This window comes from Corylus avellana, chromosome ca8 (assembly GCF_901000735.1).
Source record: "Corylus avellana chromosome ca8, CavTom2PMs-1.0".
Lineage (NCBI taxonomy): Eukaryota > Viridiplantae > Streptophyta > Magnoliopsida > Fagales > Betulaceae > Corylus > Corylus avellana.
The window spans coordinates 23,831,309-23,852,421 of record NC_081548.1 but is presented as its reverse complement, the minus strand read 5'-3'; the positions used below and the strand labels follow the sequence as shown (position 1 = coordinate 23,852,421).

Genomic DNA, 21,113 nt, shown 5'->3' with positions numbered 1-21,113 from the left:
AGTATGGGATGCATCCAAAGTCAATTATATTGATGCCTTTGTAAAAGTTATTTGATTGAGCATTAAGCAAGCATTAAACAGTCTTTTTCTAAGCGAGATGAGCAGTAAACACTCACTTTAACGAAATAGAAGACAAAATGTTAATTACACCGATTTAGATAATGTTTAATTAATATAAGATTTATCGGGGGTTTGATTATTAATTTTTCTATTGCTGGTAATATATAATTAAAAAAAAAAAAAAAAAAAAAACTCTGTACGGTACCGTATGATCTTTACGGTTATGCCTTCTTCTTTTCTTTTTCTTCTAAAAAAGGCTAGTAATATGAGTTATTCAATCTCTTTCTCTTTCTTTTTTAAAAAAAAAATAAAAAATAAAAAATATTAAAAGAAATAAAAACAAAACACAAAATACTTAAAAATTATTTCCACTTTGATGTCTTGTCATAATATTTTAAAAAATAAAAAAAAATAAAAGCACTCTTAAAAAACATTAACAAAGGGAATCATTAAGTCGGGCTTAAAGATTAGTCTTTTGCTTTTTCTCCTTATAAAGTTGGAACTTTCATAAAGAAGAAGGAAAAAGAAACATCATGGATGGCTACAATAGAGTCCCTCCAAGCTTGCAAATGCAACTAGGCTGTTTTGATTTAACGTAAACCAAATTTAATTACTTTTTGCCCGCGAGGAATCGGGAATCCTATTGCTAGAGCAAATTAGGCTACACTGCCATAAATGACAAAGCTGAATAAGATTACAGAAAACTCCGGATCCCATTATTAATAATTCACAATTTCTAAAAAAGAAAAAAAAAATGCTTAGAGTATTACATATTTTATTACATGCACGTTACTTACTAAAAAATTATACTTACCATGTTTGCCCCCTCGATCCCGCCTTCTCTGTTGCTGTCTTTGCACCGCACCAACAACGTTAACAATTTTGTTTTCTTCCTTCCTCCAACGGATGGTTTGCATGACATCTTCCACACAAATCCATAGCTATGTCATGAGTTTAATGATAACCTTCCATGGTTTATTTAGGGGGTGACGTAATTGACGTAGGGTGAGATTTTATGTGGTTGTCACATGATTTGTTACGTTAATTTGTAAAAAAAAAATGTAGTAAAAAATCTACATCAATAATGAATAAGTGCATAATTTTACTACACTCTTCACGGGGTTATTACTATTAGGCAGTTGCTTTCGAGAAACGTGGGTGCAATGAAAGCCTGCAGGCTTCATAGTCAAATTATATATCCATCCTTAAATAAACCGCAACTCCAACAATAAACTGCTCTGCAAGTTGCGTTGCATGTGACGTTACATTCGATTTGAACGTTAAAACGCTATTTATAATTACAACATGATCCTTGTAAGTTAAGGTTTGTGTTGACTAATTATGTGTCGGTTCAAATTAGCTTTTTAATTAGTCCTTATTAATAAATAAATAAAAATTAAGAGTTGTTTCATAAAATATAGTTCTATAGTATTACTCTTATGTGTTAAAAGATGTGGGGTAGGATATTTAAGTTCCATATACATATTTATTTAATTAAAACAAAAAATTACATTTTTATTTTACGATTATCTCACAACGTTGATATATCAGTCTTAACTGGTTCTTAGATATTTTTTTTATTAACAATAATTGATCTAAAAGTTGGTTATAGCTAATACAATATGAGAGTAATGCTACAAGTCCTTCTTGTATCACTCTTATGATTTTCTAAGGATAATGTGTCTTTTAAAATCACCATTAGCCTTATGATTGATTACTATTGGATTTTGATCAAATGGTGATTTTAAAAGCCACCTCATTTTTTTAGAGACACAAGAGTGACACAAAATAGACTTCTGCGATGCATCAACATTGTAAAATAATTGTAAGATAAAAATGTAATTTTAAAATTTTGGAAGAAACATTCTTTTATTCTTATGGCAACATGGTTTTAAAAAAAATAATAAAAAAAAATGTTTTTATTCTTTACCAAAGAAGATAAGGGCAAAAATACTAAGAAATAATACTTTAGAATTAGGGGGAAAAAAAGGGAAGAAGAGGAACATTTGTAGCAAGCGACCCCGACCAACGTGGCCAGCATCATTGTTTTATTACTATTTATTCTGTTGTCTAAATCTATTGAATCAAAATAGACGTGCCAATTTGTACGTTTCTAATTAAGTCTTCCCCATGCAAATAACAATAACTCTTGCAAATAAACATGGAAACAAGACGGCAACCTAATTTGTGTTCGCATCATGATTTTGAGTTGTGTTGCAAGTATTTTAATTCAATTTAATTAAACGGGATATATTCTTTAATTCAATTTTTTTAATTTAACAGGTTTATGTTGAATTTATAAGTTGTGTAAAAAATTATTTGTCCTATTCAAGCAAGGCAAAGGGGGTTTTAAAAAAAAAAAAAAAAAAAAACTAGCTTTGATTGTACTTAATATTCGTTTAAATATTTGTAGAGTTTTTATTTTTGTAATTAAATTCCAGCAATTACACAATAATGCAAAGGCCAGAAAATAGGAGATGCACATGGGAAGAGGTTTAGTAGAATTAGCACTTCCACGTGGTTTGGGCCATGTCTCACCAAATCGCCAACCAATTTTTAATATCCCCGAGGTGACAAGTACGTCCTTCCACCTTCTTTATCTATTTTCGGCGAAGATTCCAAAATTCCACGGGCACGTCCTTACAAACAACTGTCATGGATGACTACAATGGGCCACCGGCCCACCACTGGGGACGTCTGGACCTTACCTATTCTAATTTCATCATCATACTTTAATCAAGGGACCACCTTTCACTCCCCTATTTATTCCTTTATTTATTCTTTCTTTCACTGACAATTTTCATTCGGCTCAGTCCTATAGAAACGATTTAAAAAAAAAAAAAAAAAATTGCAAGGAGGATGAAAAAGAGAGATAAAGAAAGCGATGTTTAATTGACATCATTCTTGTTTGATAACGATTAGTTTTTGAATTAATCATTGTTAAAAAAAAAAAAAAAAAGCTCAAAAATATCAAGAAAATGGAATATATGATAATATCAAGAAATGGCATATAACATTACTCTTCTTGTTTATATTTTGGCCATTAATGTCACATGCAATTTTATATGATAAACGATTGAAGTTATCTTCCTTTCAAAAACACAAGGAAAGAAAAAAGTATGTGAGTTCTCCCATAATTAAGTTTTCGGTGCCTTTACCACCATAAAGAGGGGGTTGCGTACACCAATTATAAGGGATCCTGATCCTCTCTCTCATGGGTTGGTTATTTGTAGATTAATGATTAAGTCAATCACATACCTATAATTTATAACTATATAAAATGAGTAAAATTAGATATATGGTAGGATATAATATAGAGTAAATCTGAAAACTCAACTCTTATACAATTCTTAGTATAATTGGGCTGATGTGGAGTATCTATAAACTATTGGATTTACAAGCCTTTTTATAATTAAAGTTAAGGGTTAAATACTCAAAACCCCCCTGGGATTTGGTAACTTTATTTTTTCCTTCCTGGGTTTCATTTTTATCATTGGAGGTCCCTGTGGTTTTGATAAGTGACCAAATTAGTCCATCCGTTAGTTGACTGTTAGGACTGACACGTAGACCAATCAGACGTCGACACGTGGCACATATATTAATTTTTTTTAATTTTTTTTAAATAAAAATATATATATATTTTTTAAATTAAAAAAAATGTATTTAAAAAAAAAAAAAAAAAGAAACGGAAAACATTGGGGGTGGTAGGGCCACTTACATGTATTTAAAGGGTGGCACCGACGGTGGTTTATTTTGATTGGAGCCCAAGGGGGTGGCCAGGCCACCCCCATGGCCAAAGGGGGTGGCCGAGCCACCCCCAAATGGCCAAGGAGCCACCCCCAATTGTTTTTCTTTTCTTTTCTTTTTTTTAAAAAAAAAACATTTTTTTTAATTAAAAAAAATTAAATTGGTGCCACGTGTCAACATTTGATTGGTCCACGTGTCAGTCCTAAAAGGTCAACTAACGGATGGACTAACTTGGTCTTTTATCAAAACCCAGGGGGGTCCTGTGATAAAAATGAAACCCCAGGGGGGTATTTGGTATTTAACCCTAAAGTTAATCCAATGATTTATGAGCATTCCACATCAACCAAGTTGTATCGAATAGTTGTAAGTAACTGGATATCGGTTCTCTTTTACTTTTGGGCGGTGTGATCGTTTATGGGCCTGATTAGCCTATTAAGTTTGAATGGGCCCAAACTTGAAGCAAATACATCATTTAAAGGCCAAATTTTTAAGGGAATAATGAATGCCAGTTAGGTTCTTAAAAACGTTAATCATATAATGACATTTATATTACGCTATAATGATGCTCTGCTTTACTCTGTTCGTATTAAGATTGAGCCTACTTTTTTTTTCTTTTTTTTTAATGTTTTTAAGCTTTAATACTAGGTTAAATAATCTCTCATGACAGAAATTGCAGATAAAGTAAATCTCTATTATAAAAATAGTTTATGCTTGGTAGTGGACAGGTGTTTTAATGAGAACTAAAATCATATAAGAACCTTACAAACGTATTTGTCGAAAGTTTTGTGCATCTTATCTTCTAAGGGAATTGCATAAACTCTAGCATCTCATTCCTATAGCTCCCAAAATATATCATAATTGTATCATCAACTGTATCTTACAAAATCCTAGAGAGAACAGAATATTCATGTACTCATTTTCTATAATGAAACACAGAGTGTCCCATTAATATACTTCATGCTTTTAAGATTATGCACAGTTTCTGATATGGGAGATGAATCAATCAAGCACTTGTACATTCTTTTCCTCTTGTAGGCTGACTAGTTGTCTATAGATACTACCTGGTGTACTACTGAGTTGCTCATGGCTGCCAATCTCAATCACCCTCCTGTTTTGCAGCACTGCAATACTGTCTGCATCACGGATAGTTGACAACCTGTGAGCTACCAGAATTGTTGTTCGCCCTTCCATGAGCTTGTTGAGAGCCTCTTGAACCAGCTTCTCAGATATTGTGTCTAATGCACTTGTTGCTTCATCCAAAAGAAGAATGGATGGGTCTTTCAACATTGCCCTAGCAATTGCCACCCTCTGTTTTTGGCCCCCTGATAACTGCACTCCCTTCTCACCAACTTGAGTTCTGTAACCTTCAGGCATTCTACTAATGAATTCATGAGCCCTTGCTGCTTTTGCTGCCTTCATTATCTCAATTTCTGATGCCTCCTTTTTCCCATACTTGATGTTGTCATAAATTGTAGTAGAAAACAATGCTGGCTCTTGTTGAACCAAACCTATTTTCCGCCTTAACGATCTCAAGTTTAAACGTTTGATATCATATCCATCGATTAAAACTGCGCCAAAAGTGGGGTCGTAAAATCTCATTACTAATGAAATCACAGTACTCTTCCCTGATCCACTTGGGCCAACTATAGCAACACTCTTTCCTGATGAGACTTGCAAGTTCAAATCTTCAAAAATGGTGATATCAGGCCTTGCTGGGTACTTGAAACACACGTTCCTGAATTCTATATTCCCTTGGACGTGAGTTACTGTCTTTGAGGTGGGGTTATTAGGGTCCATAGCTGTTTTCCTTTGGATAATACTGAAAACTGATCCAAGTGCTTGTGACCCTTTCACAATGTCAGGTGTAAGAGCAAGTGTTTCTGCTATTGCCAATGCAGTGATTATCAGGACCATGAAAGCTTTCATGATGTCTCCAAAATTTGAATCTTCATGCTTTATTAGAATTGATGCATACCAAAGGCCAAGTGCATAGGAACAATATGCAAAGAACTGAGATATAGCATAGCCAAAACCCGATATATGGCCTCTTAAAAATGCCTGCTTCTTTGGTTGGTTTAATTCACAAGCAAACTGCATTGAGATACTGTCTTCAGCACCAAATGCAGCAACAGTGCGTATATTGGCAATCGCTTCCCGTGCCACACCAGTTGCTCTAGAATAGGCACGACTGTAGTCTCCTCCCAATCCCTTGAGGAATAGTTGCTGTAGATATAAAGAAAAGCAAATGTACATGGGATTTAGTAACATAAACGAATTAAGAAAATAAAACAACTTATATCATAAACTTACCTCGGTAATAGAAGCTCCAATAATTAGGGGGAGGGAGGCAACGACAACAGATGCTATGCGCCAGCTTAACATGAAGGCAATTACGAATGCAGTCACAGTGAGTGCTAAGTTCTGCACAATTGTTGATAGACGGTCAGCAAGAGCACTTCTTACCAAAGTTGCATCTGCTGCTAAAATTGATGTCAGTGTACCCGTATTATTCTCGTCCAGATCAAACCAGCCAACTTCGTTGGAAAGAATAGCTGCAGTTGAAGAAAGTCAAGGGGTTATCAGAATGAATGATTATATGTCTAACATGTTTGTAGTTGGGAAGTTATCCTAGAGTCATGAATATTCATAATTTTGGATAATTGTAGATGAGAGAACCTGAGAACATTGACAAGCGAACGCGAGTGGTGAGACGCTCTCCCATCAATGTATAGAAGTAGTGTTGCAATAGATATATAGGAATTGTAACAATTGCAGCTCCAACAAATACAATAGCTACCCGTTGAACTTCATGTTTCATTTGAGAAGCATCAGGGGAGTAAAATGCAGTCAAGATATGAGTGATTCCAAAGGCAAATAGAGGAGCTTCCATGCCAGCCAGAACTGCACCCACTGAGCCAAGTACTGCATATGGCCACTCGGGCGCATTTAGTTTTAGTAGTTCCCAAATCGATGGAGTGGGATTCGTTGGGGACAAGTTTTGATCACTTGGCTGCAATTCCTGTTGATGGTTCTGACTATAGGGGAGTTCTTGAAAGCTGGAATTCCTTGGACTTGCAGGGTGTTCTCTAATGCTGGAATTCCTTGAAATTTGAGAGCGAGATATTGTGCTAGAATCTTTTACTTGTTCTGATACTTGCAACCTCACTAGAGTAGCATACTCACCATTATTTGATAACAATTCCAAGTGTGTTCCACTTTCAACAACCTGACCATTCTTCAACACTATGATTGTATCAACATCTCGTATAGTGGATAGCCGGTGTGCAACGATGATTGTTGTCCGGTTTGACTTGATTTTATCTAGTGCCTGCTGAACTATGAGTTCTGATTTTGCATCAAGAGCACTGGTGGCCTCATCTAGAAGTAATATCTTTGGGTTTCTCAGTACTGCTCTTGCAATTGCAATTCTCTGTTTTTGCCCTCCTGAAAGCTGAGTTCCACCCTCTCCAACCTGAATTCAGCAACTGTCAAACATCAAACTTGAGAAAAGGATTACATATACGCAAAAATGATGAGGTTGTGATTCATGTAGCAAGCTTGTTCTCTAAATTTGCATTATAGGATTTTTTTTTAACATATTTAGCTCAACAACATGAACAATGGACAATAGGCAATTCGATTAACAAGGGTTGTCAATAGTACATACTTGAGTATTGTAACCATCGGGCAATTCTTGAATGAAAGAATGTGCATTTGCAGCTTCGGCAGCTTGTATGATTTGACCCATGTCTGCATGTTTTTTACCAAACAGAATATTGCTAGCTATGGTCGTGGCGAATAATGCTGGTTCTTGGCTAACCAATCCCATCTGTTCCCTCAACCATTTTAACTCCAGACTCTTAAGATCATGTCCATCCAACAGTATTTTACCTTGTAAATTTTCAGAATTTAAGTAATTTTCATTCAAAATTCAGCTAATTGATAGGCGTCAAATCATAATTTGGACACTACAAAGAAATACTCTGCCAGGGTGGTATTACAAACCTGAAGTGGGTTCATAGAAACGTTGAACCATGGAAATGATAGTGCTCTTTCCTGAGCCACTTGGACCAACTACTGCAAAGGTCTTCCCGGCGCTAATTGAAAAGCTCAACTCATTGAAAACCAAACTGGGCCGTGAAGGATAAGCGAAACAGACCTCACAAAAGTCAATTTGACCAGCTATTTCTGGCAACACTACTCCAGTATCTGATGTGTCAGAAGATTTTGAATCTGTTTCAATCATGCTTATGATATTGGCAGCTGCTGCACGGCCTTTAGCAATGGCAGCTAGGTTTGGAGCAGCTTGCCCTAGAGCACTACAAAGAAAACAAGCCTGTTTTTAATCAGGACAAATATAGTTAATCAGTTATGAGGCCCCCAAACATCTTTCAAAGTGGACTTACAATCCACTGAAGATGACATTGATAATTGTTGTGAAAGCCTTCCCTCCATTTGTGTCCCCATGCCTGACAAGTATGCTGGCATACCAAAGAAGTAATGCCCACGCACAAAATAACAGTCCATATGTGAAGCCTACACCAACTCCTTTTGCAAACCCGCTATTCTTCCCCAGTCTAAGGGCTTTATTAAGTGAGTTAGAGTATGTTTCAACTGCTTTGTCCTCTCCTACAAATGAGTACACTGTGCGAACCTGCGAAATAACCTGATTCAAGCAAAAGGGGAGAGGAAAAGAGAGAAGTATGTTAAAGCCAGAATACAAGAGAATCAGCTCAAAGTGTTTGTAATAATCTCAGCTAAGTTGTAAGGAGCTAAACATTCAAGTCTATGCAGATATACTTCAGGCATGTTGTTTGAAAACAGGTACTATGTTAAAATCCACATTCAGCAGGAGAAGAAATACATCAGATGTTTTTAAGGCAAGTGTTTACCTCATCTGCAACCTTTCCAGCTTCAGCATAAGCAGCCTCACCTTTTTCTGATAAGGTAGACATGATAATAGTATAAGCTCCCCCTGCGAAAGCTATTAATGGAACAACAGCCAAGGTGAGAAGTGAAAGCTGCCATACCGATGTAAATCCAATGGCAAATCCAACAATGAACTGAGAAAGGTAGCGCAAAACATGGCCTGTCTGCATTAAGATACAAGAAAATAGTATTCATTTCAGGACAGGACCCTAGTGAAATATTTTTCAACATAACATCAAACACAAGCACCATTTGTTTGGTGATAGTGATGTACCTTGTCACCTATTGCATCTTGCACTAGTATAGCATCACTGGAAATGTGGTAAATAATATTTGTGTCTCTGGCTTCAATGTCAAAAAAATTGATATCCTTCTTTAGAACTGACTGAAGATACTTCACTCTCAAACGAGCAGTCTGCCTCTCTCCAGTTTGCATCCAGAGTGCGACTCCTGAAAACATCATGATACCCAACAAGGTGAAGAAACCTAAGCAGATGACATGAAAGTGAAAACAATGCCTACCAGGTTAGGCTTAAAATCGTCAAACATACCTATCCAGGCTGATGCCAAAACAATGAGTCCGAGATAAATTAAGTACAGAGAATACTGCAAAAAGAGATATGTTTAGATACAAGTGTGGCTTTTCAAGAGGCATAGTCCTAAAGATAATTATAAAAAGATACATATATATGCACACACAAATGTGTATTTATCTTCAATCATTCCGTTTTCTTCATAAATATGGTGCCCCGCCAAATGACACCCATCTGCTGGTGATTGATGATGGGAACAATCACCATTAAAGCCTAGGAAATTCACAAAAGAATTCAAAATGAGGATCCAAAGTTGCAATGTACCTGGGACACCCGCGAAGACAATTTGTGAGGATTCTTGGATAGATGTCCCAAAGAATCAATCATACGACCGAACAAAACAAAGAAGAGAGGAAGTGCAGCCCCATGGATGCACGCCCCAACACTTCCAAAAAACATCAACACATAGTCAATTCTGTCAGCAGCAGCAAAGAGGCCAAGGAATGAAACACTCTTCTTTTTGTTTGAAGTGGATGGCTCTTCCATTTTGGGAGCTGGGATTTGGCCGGCAGGCCTATTGGAGGCAAGTTCCACTTCTTCCATGGGAAAATGTACACCAAAAGTAGCAGGGACAGAGAGGAAGGCAAGAACTGGAAATAGAGCATGAAAGATCTCTTCTTCTTTTTTTCATGGAGAGCTCGTGGAGACTCAGCAGTCCATTCGCGCCAATAAATGTTAAAGGAAAAGCTAGTTGGCCAACCAACAAACAACTCGGCTCCTTAACTCTCCATCTCTTTCTCTCTCATACAAAAACTGAAAATGATATCTCTAAAGGTATTAATATTTTTAGTTTGATTCCTTTCAAACCCAAAATTTTAATTTCATCCACACATAATGTCACATTGCAGTGTATTAATAATATAATAAATATGACATAAATTATCACATTAATTTATAAACTTTGTAATAAAAGATGTAGCATGGGACTACATTAGTCATTAGCTGCACTCCTTTGCACACTCCAGTCCAGTATAATAGCACGGCAATTAAGGCAATAATCTTAATTGCCGCATTTGCAGTTAGGATCCCCTGTTTACTAGTTAGGCCGCTGGGGTCTTGCCTCTAAAAATTATAGCTCAATAATTGGAAGGAAATTATTACTTAGCCCACTTTTGCCTCCAGGCTCTTTAGCTTATTCAGGACCACCAGCCATTTTTTTTTTTCTCTCCAATTCCCAGCCATGTGATTTGATTAGATAATAGATTTGATATATCAATGGTGGCGGTCACCAGGACAGGGAGTTCTCAAATATCAATGTGGGTGACAGTGGAGTTTAGATTTTTTTTTTTAATTTAGTTTATAAAATTGTTTCTTAGCATTTGGAAAACTCATTATCTTTTAATAGCAATAATTAAGTTGAAGAAAATTATTGTTAATACCAAAAGGGGTAGCATAGTATCATTACCCTTAACCTCTCTCTCACAAATTAATAACTAGGGCATCCGAGCAAGCTCACCGATACACTTCCAATGACTCTTTCACCATCTCTTCTCCTACTTTGTGGGCTTATCTGGTGATTGAGCTTAAGGCTAATGTTACTATGCCACCCCTTTTGGTATTAATAATTTTATTAAAAAAAAAAACATGATATTCTTATGTGCTTAAGGAACAAAGAACTTTTCAATTTCAAGTTAAGTAAAATGAAGATAAATAATTTTCTATGATCAAGATTATATATATATATATATATATATATAATTGATCAAGATTTTATATGATTATGGTTAATGGTGTACATGATGCCAACTCAAACCCAATAATAATCATAGCCCAAAACCCACGATCATAATTAGATGGGCTTCTAAAAGCCCAAACGTTCAAAACCCGCTTTATGTTTTATTTTCATTAATAATCGGTCCAAACCACAAAACCCTGAAAACTCGAAAAGAAAAAACAAGAAAGAAGCGATGCGCTAAACACAAAACCCTGGCAGGAATGGAGGACACTCCGGAGTGACCAACAAAGATATCGAGGTAGCTACAGCCCTTTTCGCCTTTCACCTTATCCAGGAATTCGTGTCTGTCGTCTTCGGGTTGGACCTCCGCTTCTCCGACTTTCAGTAAGGTTCCATTTAACTTCTTCTTTTTTTTTTCTCCTTTCCCTCTTAATCTCATTCGATTTTTCGTTGTTGATTCGTAAATGGGTGGACCCGAATGAAAATATTCTGTAAATGATTTTTTTTGTCTCTTCGCACAATTGGATATAATTTTTGATATCTCTGTTTTGTATTCTTTTTTTTTTTGATAGGTACATGAATCTATCTCTGTTTTGTATTCTTGATTGGTCTTTTGGAAGTATATATATATATATATATTTGGGGTTCAGTTACTTTGAATCTCATAGGTACATGAAGTTTTTGATAAAATGCATGAAAGAGTTTGTACTGCAGAATGGAATGTTCTATAAAATTCACTCGAGCAGTTGTATATCTCCATAAACCATAATGGTCTTAATATCTTCTAAGATTTTAAATTGCATAGTGGAAAACATACTTGTAAATAACAAAATTATGTGATGAATCGGAAACACGGACCCAAAAGAAGGAGATGCTGGGCTAATCATATGGAAGTTTGGGCTTGTAAAACAATGATGAAGGGTCACCTTTTTATTTAAATAAAAAAAAGTTCACCAAGAACCCTTTTTAAAGGCTAAATGGGCTGCCAAATTCCCATGTTGATTCGTTTCATAGCAGTTTTCTTTTTTCATTGTCATAGTCGGTATCAAATCTTAAGAAACAATATACAGTTCAAATGTTATTTGTACAACAATGTGACATAATATATCTTTGTGTGAGATGGATTACTAACAAATGGAAGATTCTCTTTAACCAAATAGGATTAATCGTCAATGCACACTAAAAGACAACTCCAACCGTAACCTTTTCAGCTTTTGACTGGTATTAATCTTAGCTTGATAAGACTGGAAAATTAGGTAAGCTGTGATACGTTTACCTAGCCACTTAAACTGAGCTAATCTCTTAGTTTCAGATGTGTGGGAGAAAAAGCTTTTCATGTCTAACCATCTTTTGATTTGCATCATTTCTAAATGAAAATGTGTTTGAAATTCTCTCATTGTCAATACAAGTTAAATCATTGCAGTTTCTCATTATTTGTATAGAACTTCCTCAATACACAGCTCATTGAAGGTGAATCTCATGGCGTATTCTCATGAACGCGATTTCTTGTTTTGTGACCTTTGCGGAACAATGCTATCTATGAAATCAACTAAACACGCTAAATGCCCTCAATGCAAGTTTGAGCGCAGTATGAAAGGTATAGCTGTCGCATTAGCTATTGTGCTTATTTGGATTGTTACATGTTTTACCTAAAATTTCATACTGAACTACAAAATACCTAAAACATTATATGGGAACTTCTCTCTGTATTTCCATTGTGGGATTCCTGTCCCCATTTTGGTGTCATTCTATGTGATCTAGTAGCTTTGCAATCATGGCAGGAGACACATGTTAGTGTCTCTCTTGCTTGAGGGCGGTGCTTTTACAATACTATAGGCCGAGAAACTATTTCTTAAATTTATGTATTATTTTTATTTGATTTTGTGCATTCCTGACTAGTTTCTGTTGTCTTCAGAGATTTGTAACAGAGAAATATCTTATGTAATCACAACTGAGGTATGCCTTAAACTGATCTCCCGTTGCATTTGTTTTGTTAAGTTATGATGTCTTTCATAATGGCTGAGCTTACTATGTGGTAGCTTATTATGTAGTAGGAGCTAATAATTATGTGATAATGCTACATGCACCCAACATATATTGTGCCTCTGTAACAGATGTTGAAGATATGGTTTTTACTGGATTTTGTACTTTTGTATGTATAATTGTTTGGAGAAAAAGGGAGGGAGAGGGGGAGATAGGAGGGGAAGAGGGCGAACTTCAGTGTCTGGTTGTTGCTAATTGTATTACTGAGAAAAATAAACCATTGTTATATGTGGAATTACATAGTGATGATGCATGAGGATGTTCAGTTCCTGTCAAGTCACCTAGTTGTTGGCTTCTGACACATTAAGTTTCTATCCTATCCACATTTTTCATGTTTACACTTTACATGTACTTGTTGGACTATGAGTTTATCTTCTTTTAGACTAAAGCAATAACTGCTAAACATAGATCATATATTCTAGATATCAAAATGTTGACTTGGAATCAGGACCTCTTTTGCAGCTTCTGCAGTGGAATTAGTTGCTTCATACACCGAAGTTTTGATTTTATCTTTGTTAAGTTCAATTAAGTTGCCATGGCACCGAGTTTATTTCCCTATGTATCCTTGTTGTGTTGCAGGATATCAGAATGGAGCTGGGTATCTCGCTGATTCGTGACCAGGAAGTACAATTATCAAAGGTAACTACTTTATAGTTTTGATTTGCAGCCATGGTGTTTCCCCAGGAATCTGCTGCAACAATAATTTTGTCTTGACAGGTGAAAAAGAAGTGTGAAAAATGCTATAATGATGAGGCTGAGTTTTGGACTATGCAGGTATTCTACCATTCAATATTAGATACCTTTTTTTCTTTCTTTTTTCTGAGCACTCAATGCAAGGGGCCTTGTTCTTAAGAACTTGCACATTTTCTTATCTTTTTTGTCGCCATAGATGAGATCAGCAGATGAAGGGCAGACTACATTTTATCGCTGTACCAAATGCGGCCATAAGTATTCAGAGAATTAAGTTTGTACCAAATATGAGATTTCAGGACAGGCATGAATGTGGTTTACCTCTCCTCTGGCATCAATGAGAAATACCCTTCATTGAAGTGGCCTGCCCTTTCTCTCCCTGTCCTGTTTACTCTATGATCTGTTAACTGTTAGCTGTGTATGAAAATATGTTTATTGATCATTGTTCTTCCTATTCCGTTTGATTAGCTTGAATTAAACAGGTTTCACAATTAAAAAGGTAATAATATTTTGAGGAGAAAAAAGAGGGGTGAGGTTTAGCGATCAATTATTTTGTGAACTAGATATCAACTTTTTTATTTTTTGAATAGTTTGAGACAGTACAAGGATAAGAAGAGGAGAAACAAACCAATACAGGGAAACAACATAAAAATAAATAAATAAATAAAGGGAAATGAAAATACAACAGAGACCATAACCACAAGTAGTCACCAACTTTTCTACTGCCCAATCTAGAAGGGAAAACGTGCTGTCCAGAAGTTTCTGTGTCACCGGCCCGTAGTGTGTAGTCTTATGAGCGCCAATTTTGACACTCTTATCAAATCTTATCTTAAATTTATCAAAAAATAATGTTAACAAAAAAGTGATGTAACATGTTTAAAATCTTAAAAAATTTCAAACTAAAAAGCACGATCCAAATATATATATATATATATACCAATTACAATTATTTATCTTACAAAAAGATAAAATAGATTAGTCATATTATCATCTATTGAGAATAATATATTTACAAAAAACATGAACCTAAAAAATTTGATTAGTAATTTTACATCTCATAAAGCTAGAAGAACGATATTTACATTAATTTTTATATTAATAATTAAAATTAATATAACTTTTTGCCCTTAGGCCACCATTTTTATTGAGGTAGCAGCCACTACAGAAAATGAACCCCTTTAATGGCAGCAGTGGCTATGGTTTTGGAGAGATGAAGGGCATTTTAGGAACCAAGCTCAAATTTAAGGTCAACTGATCCTTTCTTTCGTATATGTTTTCTGTTCAGCCCGGCTGAAAACTCTAGAATGCCCATGCGTTTCAACAAACCACCATGATCAGAAAAATACTTATTTTATTTCATGCAAAAAGGAAAAGTACATAATATTATTCAACTAAAAAAACAAAAGAAAAACAAAATAGACCGTCAGGTGTTCTCCTAGTCCCAAGGACCCGATCGTCCTCGTATGTTTGTGTGCACCCCAATTCAAAAACACAGGTGGTGATCACAAATTCATCCAAAAAAAAGAAAAAGAAATATTACAGCACAATCAGCAAAAAAAACACCCAGGCTGATGCTTTTATTTACACATAAGACCAAACGACAAACCAAAATGGCAACAACTTCACCGGAGACGTAACATACGCCGGAGATTATCTGTCGCTCCGGCATCGATTCCGGCAGCCTCAGCGTTGCAACAAAGCTTTGGCCTCAGAGAAAACTTGGGCAGCGGCAAGCTACTCGGAGGCGGAGCCAGACTAAATACTGTACCCGAAAACATCTCCAACTCTTCTATGGCGAGGACCTTTCCGAAACTCTTATCCCCCGCCGCCGTTGACGAGAATACCCGAGAAACATCCTTGGGTAGATCATTCGGGTCGGGCCCTAACGGCTTAGTGGAAGCCACCATCAAACACTCGGAAACAGCTCGCCTAGTCGACGGCGCCAAGTCTTGCTTATTCGGATCCTCTCTCTTTGTGGGCTTTGATTTCTTTGGAGTCAGGGACTGCTCCCTGCGTTTGTTGTTCGGCTTTCGGGTTCGAGAAGGAAGAGAGTACTGGTGGGCTATGGGAGTTGGTAGAGGAAGAAGAGGTGGTTGTTGTTGTTGTTGTTGATGATGTGGTTGAAATGAGTGGCTGAAGAATATTGAGGCTGAGAGCGGAGGAGGAGGGTGGTGGTGCAGCAAGAGACCGCCATGGACGTTTGTCGGGGAGAGATTTTTAGAGGGCTTAGAAATGAAAGCGCGAGCGCTTTTCCTTGGGGTTTTGATTTGCTTGTAGGGAGAAACTGATTGGTCTAGTGACGAATATGGTACCAGAGCTGCATCCATAGTCAGATTGTTTAAATCTTCAACAAGAAAACAGAGGCGATGATCTATAATAACCCGATCAATAGCCTGAAACTTGTTAGAACAAACAACAAAAAATAACAGCTATATATACCAGATTAATTTACTTGAGAAAGTTGAAACATAAATCAACAAGTTAATTTGAAAGATCTCATACAATTACTCACAAAACAAGAAACTTATACAGATCTAACTATAAGAAATTAACAGAAGGAAAAATCAAAAATATGAAGTTGGGTATAAGTTATTTAACCCAGAAAAGGAACTTAGAGAGACCCTAGATGAGAGGGTTCAGATTTGCTTTCTATACGCTACTTTCATGGATCTTCGTGTCAACACAGACGCCCTTTTTATAGAAACAAAGCTCCAACGGCTACTTTATTATCATTACGACTTTTTCTTATTTCATTTTGGTATATATTAGATTTTTATGGAATTAAATAATTTAAATGTTACTGTTCCTCCTAATTTACCGACAACCGTTGCGGTCGGCTACCCTCTTAAGTCCAAGACCTGGGTTACTGTAGGGCGGCAACCGCCGAAGCGCTTTCGACCGTTGGATCGTGTTTTACGAAATTAGCCGTTGAGGGGACTGTGACCGTCGATCTTCTCCTCGGGTTCCTCGACTAGGTCTGTCAGTTCAGATGGTGACACGCGAGAAATCCTAGCCATTCACGTCATCTGGACGGTGGTCCCCAGTTCTCTCATGCATTGTTTTCCACTGTGACCTCACGTGCAAGGAATGTGGGAGCGCAACACAATAAACTAAGATATTTGTGGGAGAGCGAATTATATCCTTACACTTGGCGAAATTCTAGACATTTTCCTACGTAGGATGACTAGATTTTATAATGAATCATTGGTGGCCCCATTTGTGCCACGATGCAAGTGGTATGCATATATTTATGGATTTTGTTAGCATGCCACGGATGCATCCATATATAATATACATCTGCATCGCACTTGTGCCTGTATTTTTAAAATTTTTTCCATTGGTCCTCTCTCAACTCAATTTTTTTTTTTTTTTTAAATGCTATGTAATATATTAAATTGATGTGATAGTACTCATATGTTTAAAACTATTTAATTAAAATATTGATTAATTGAATAGATTAATCATTTTTTATTTACAAAATATTTTAGAAATCAACTCAAAGATCTTGAGTATAAATCCTGTTTTATAATTTACATTTTATTTCAATTAACTATTTTACGTGTTGAACCTCATTTATTAAGGATGAGTGTTAAAATATTAATAAGATGCTTAAATATTTAAGATAATAATGATTTGATAAACATTAAAAGACGGGATGCATTAGTTCAGGTTGAATTTGTGAGGGTATAAATGTAATTAATGGTGTATATATTGGTCTGGTGGCTGCAGCTTTGTGTACGATATTTGAGGACAAAATTGAAGACATTGTAACATCTTGGGGCCCCTGTTAATTATTTCGCACTTAAATACTAAAGGTGACTGATAATGCATGTTTGGTTTGTTGAGTCTAATCCATCATGTTTGGTTTGTTGCAAGAAATTGATCGATGACGTCTGGGGGATATTATTTATTTTTTGATTGGAGAGTGGAGACAGCGAGGTCTTAACCACCGAAAGCTTGTGGTTTGCTTCAACTTCAAGCCCATAACTTAAAACTCATGGAGCGTATGAGGTCTATAAAGTTAGGGAGGCTTCATCATATGTCACGATCCTAAGGAATTACGGTTTAATTAACCAAATCACTATTCAACGGCCTTAAGATTTTTTTAAAAAAAAAACTCAATTCTTGTTTTTAGATTGGTAGCAGAGAATGACATTGTGTCTCAACAAGCTCTCCTCCACGATGACACTCTTGCGACTCGATCCAATGACTTTTTGACTTTGATACTATTTGTCTAACAGTGAGTTGTCATTCCACGTAAAATCAATTGGTGTTAAGGAAAACAAACTAAAGTTTTTTATGGACCTCGATATCGCGTCCCACAAATCTATTTTTAAAGCGGTCGCATGGGGTGGCATTGTGTCTTAACAAGCTCCTTAAGAATTGATATTTGAGCAAACACCATACCACGGAAGGAGAAAATTTATAAAGTAAATTAAAATGCTTTGGTATTATGTTATGCTCATGCATAATACCAAAATATTTTATGTAAGTAGATTATAAGGGATAAGAAAAATGGTCTCTATTCCTCACACGGGTTAGTGCCAATAAAGTTGGCTGCCGTAAACATTGAATTCACGATCGTAAAGATTAATGGTTTAACCATCAACCAAAACTTTAGCCGTAAACTAGTTTTAGAATGAAATATTGCTGATTGCAATTGGATTTCTTTTCCCCCTTGGCCATCGTATGTTGTCGCACATGGTATAAAAAAGTTAGAAAAGAAAGAAAGAAAAAGGTCCAATGTTATAAAGCTTCTTTTGCAACCTTCCCTAACCAAAGGCATTGATAGCTTTTGGGAAAGAAAGATAGAATCACGCTTATAATGGCAATCCCCACACGTCGTTCTTCATATACGTGGAATATTCAACGGAAAATGAGGATAGACGTCATAATAATTTAACAAGGCCGACCATTTGATAAAAGCTCTCATTGTTAGAGTCTTTTTGGTCACGACCCTATAATTTTGTAGACTAAAAATGTATTTTTAAATAAAATCTTGAAAAATATTTAATTTGGGAGTATGTGTAAAAAAATTTATCTTCTCAAATCATAGACAATGAAGTACACAGTTTTAAAGATCAAACCATAATTTTACTAAACGTTTAAAATTACGAACTCAAAATTACCCTTAATATATTGTAATTCAATTTGTTATGATCACACATTAACTAATATATATAGTAATGGGTTTTTATAATCTGAAAATGTTATTGTAGTTAGTTTTAAATGTGTAGGCGGCCTTGTATAATTGGGGGGTGTCTTTAGCTGATGGTATCCTCGTCGACAGCTGACATTAGTAGGAAGCAGCATGGTCACATGTCTTAATTTATAGATTTTGGTTGGATATCATCATTGAAGCAAAGAAAAATAAAGGAGGGGGAGTAAAATATTTGTTGCTGGTGCATGAGATAAAGGGTCATTGCATAAATAAAGGAAAGGTCGGTGTCTTGAAAGAATGGTCAAATGATGAAAAAGGTCTAAAATCTCCCAATATCCTTTTCAGATCAGATCCAAATCTCCAACCAACCATGCCATTCCTTCCAATTTGCTATTTACAATTACGTGCATGTAACCTATTTTTCTTGTTTTTGATTAATTGTACTCTCTCTTGGCCTTCTTTTACGACCTACTGAGCTTTTTTTTTTTTTTTTCTCTCTTCTTTTTTTCTTTCCCGAACTCTTTTATGGCGGTCAAAGAGAATGATTTAATCTAAGATAAAACTAGGTTGAAGGCTTAATTTATTAAATTAACATGTATTTCTAAATATATGTGAGAATTACATACTCTAAATACATTTAATATATTAAATTGACAATGTCTTCTTTAAACTATAAAAAAATTGATAATGCTTCCCCCTAAGGCTTGCAAAAAGAGAGACATTATTAATTTTTTGGTAGTTTAAGAGAGACATTGTGATAATTAAAAGTTTGAAAATGACATTATTAATTAAATAATAATTTAAAGAAAATATGTAAACTTTCTTAATTAAAAAAAAAAAAAAAAAAAAAAAAACCATTTGTGTGTCGTAGACCTTCTTAAAGTCCACACAAATAAGTTGGGCCACAAAATAAGAATAAAAAAGGCAAACAAATTATGCTTGCTTTCATATAGGTCGCCTGCAACCACAAGCTAGGGCTTAACATGGCTCAGATTGCTTGGGCCTACATCTTTCCTGATAAGCCCAAAATCGCATACTATATGCTAGATTGACAGGCCTGATCTATGTTACGATTGCCAACCAGCATGTTGCTTTTGATAATGTGTAAGAGAGTAGCTGTTATGTGGTTGTGGCACAAAAGTCATGCCAAAAGTCAACTTTTGTGTAAACTACTTAGCATCAATTTCAGAAAATTGAAAAAAAATTACATGTTTGCAAAGTATAGGATTAACTTCCCACACAGCCATTTAGCCACCATCAGCCTTCACCAACCACCGCCAGCCTCTATTGATCAGATCGAACTACCGCCCACGCCCAGACTCCTTCACCCACCGCCCAATCGAATCTCTCTCCCTCCACCCCGCAGCCACCCTGGCCAACGAATGTGGCGGCGAACCGCCACCCACCTCCCTTTGCCACCCTTCTATATTTATTTTTTTTTAATTTTTTTAAATTAATAAAACCTGATATAATCAAGTGTGAGTGTTTAATTTTTCTTAGAGTATTATAACTGATGTGGCAACCAATGGATAATTTACACAAAACCCTTATTTTATGCACAAACCACATAGAAGTTATTCTCTAATGTATAATTCTACATGCACTCGTAATAATATATGGTTAGGATTGCAATATATTTCCAAAAATTCAAAAAATTCAGAAAAAAAAAACAATAATAAAAACCCATGTACACGCCGTGGGTTATATATATTAATTTTAAGGGTATTTTTTTTTTTACCTTTTTGAGGAAAACAATTAGGACGTTGTAATAGATCGATAAGGTACATTAACCAAATTAAAATATTGAGAGAAACATAACAAATTGAGTTGTAAAATGCAAGAAATACGTGAAATTGCATACAATGATTGGTGATAGCAGCAATTCAAAGGAAAGGAAATTGTAGGCAATATTCTATTCTTAAATTTTGTTGTCATCTCCCTTCTATTATTAGGGGGATTATATTTAAATTATAAACATAACTTTTTTTATTTGCTTTTGTTTCCATCAATGGAGGGACCCCCTTTTGTCTCTCAAAATGCTGCCAAATCTTCTTGTAATCCTACTTTCACCACAAGATTCATATCCCCTACCCCTGCTAGTGCTAATATCACCACCAGGAATTAAAGATCATATAATTATTTATTTTCATGTGAGGGAGAACCAAATAAACACAAGATTCCAAAATATATAGAAATTATATATTGGAAAGTTATT

General features: G+C 35.6%; 3 protein-coding genes across 7 annotated transcripts; 1 reads left to right on the top strand and 2 right to left on the bottom strand.

Annotated features, from left to right (window-relative positions):
• Positions 1-4,477: 4,477 nt before the first annotated feature.
• Positions 4,478-9,933, bottom strand: LOC132189665 (ABC transporter B family member 13-like). The gene is made up of 10 exons (XM_059604427.1): positions 9,594-9,933; positions 9,288-9,342; positions 9,011-9,186; positions 8,700-8,900; positions 8,214-8,473; positions 7,813-8,126; positions 7,475-7,698; positions 6,484-7,279; positions 6,118-6,359; positions 4,478-6,030 (listed from the first exon to the last, which is right to left on the bottom strand). The coding sequence occupies exons 1-10, from the start codon at positions 9,870-9,872 to the stop codon at positions 4,807-4,809; spliced, it is 3,771 nt and encodes a 1,256-aa protein (XP_059460410.1). The 5' UTR covers positions 9,873-9,933; the 3' UTR covers positions 4,478-4,806.
• Positions 9,934-11,209: 1,276 nt separating this feature from the next.
• LOC132189815 (DNA-directed RNA polymerase I subunit RPA12) lies at positions 11,210-14,191 on the top strand. 5 transcript variants are annotated; one of them, XM_059604613.1, is made up of 6 exons: positions 11,210-11,388; positions 12,465-12,601; positions 12,920-12,960; positions 13,627-13,686; positions 13,765-13,821; positions 13,937-14,191. In XM_059604613.1, the coding sequence occupies exons 2-6, from the start codon at positions 12,484-12,486 to the stop codon at positions 14,009-14,011; spliced, it is 351 nt and encodes a 116-aa protein (XP_059460596.1). In that variant the 5' UTR covers positions 11,210-11,388; positions 12,465-12,483; the 3' UTR covers positions 14,012-14,191. The 5 variants fall into 5 exon arrangements, with proteins under 5 accessions (XP_059460596.1, XP_059460593.1, XP_059460595.1 ...); XM_059604610.1 differs by having other exon boundaries at positions 12,447-12,601; XM_059604612.1 differs by having other exon boundaries at positions 12,428-12,601.
• A 1,168-nt stretch (positions 14,192-15,359) lies between these two features.
• LOC132191058 (uncharacterized) lies at positions 15,360-16,064 on the bottom strand. Its single transcript, XM_059606077.1, has one exon. It carries the CDS (start codon positions 16,062-16,064, stop codon positions 15,360-15,362), a length of 705 nt encoding a protein of 234 aa, XP_059462060.1.
• Between the last annotated feature and the right edge of the window lie 5,049 nt (positions 16,065-21,113).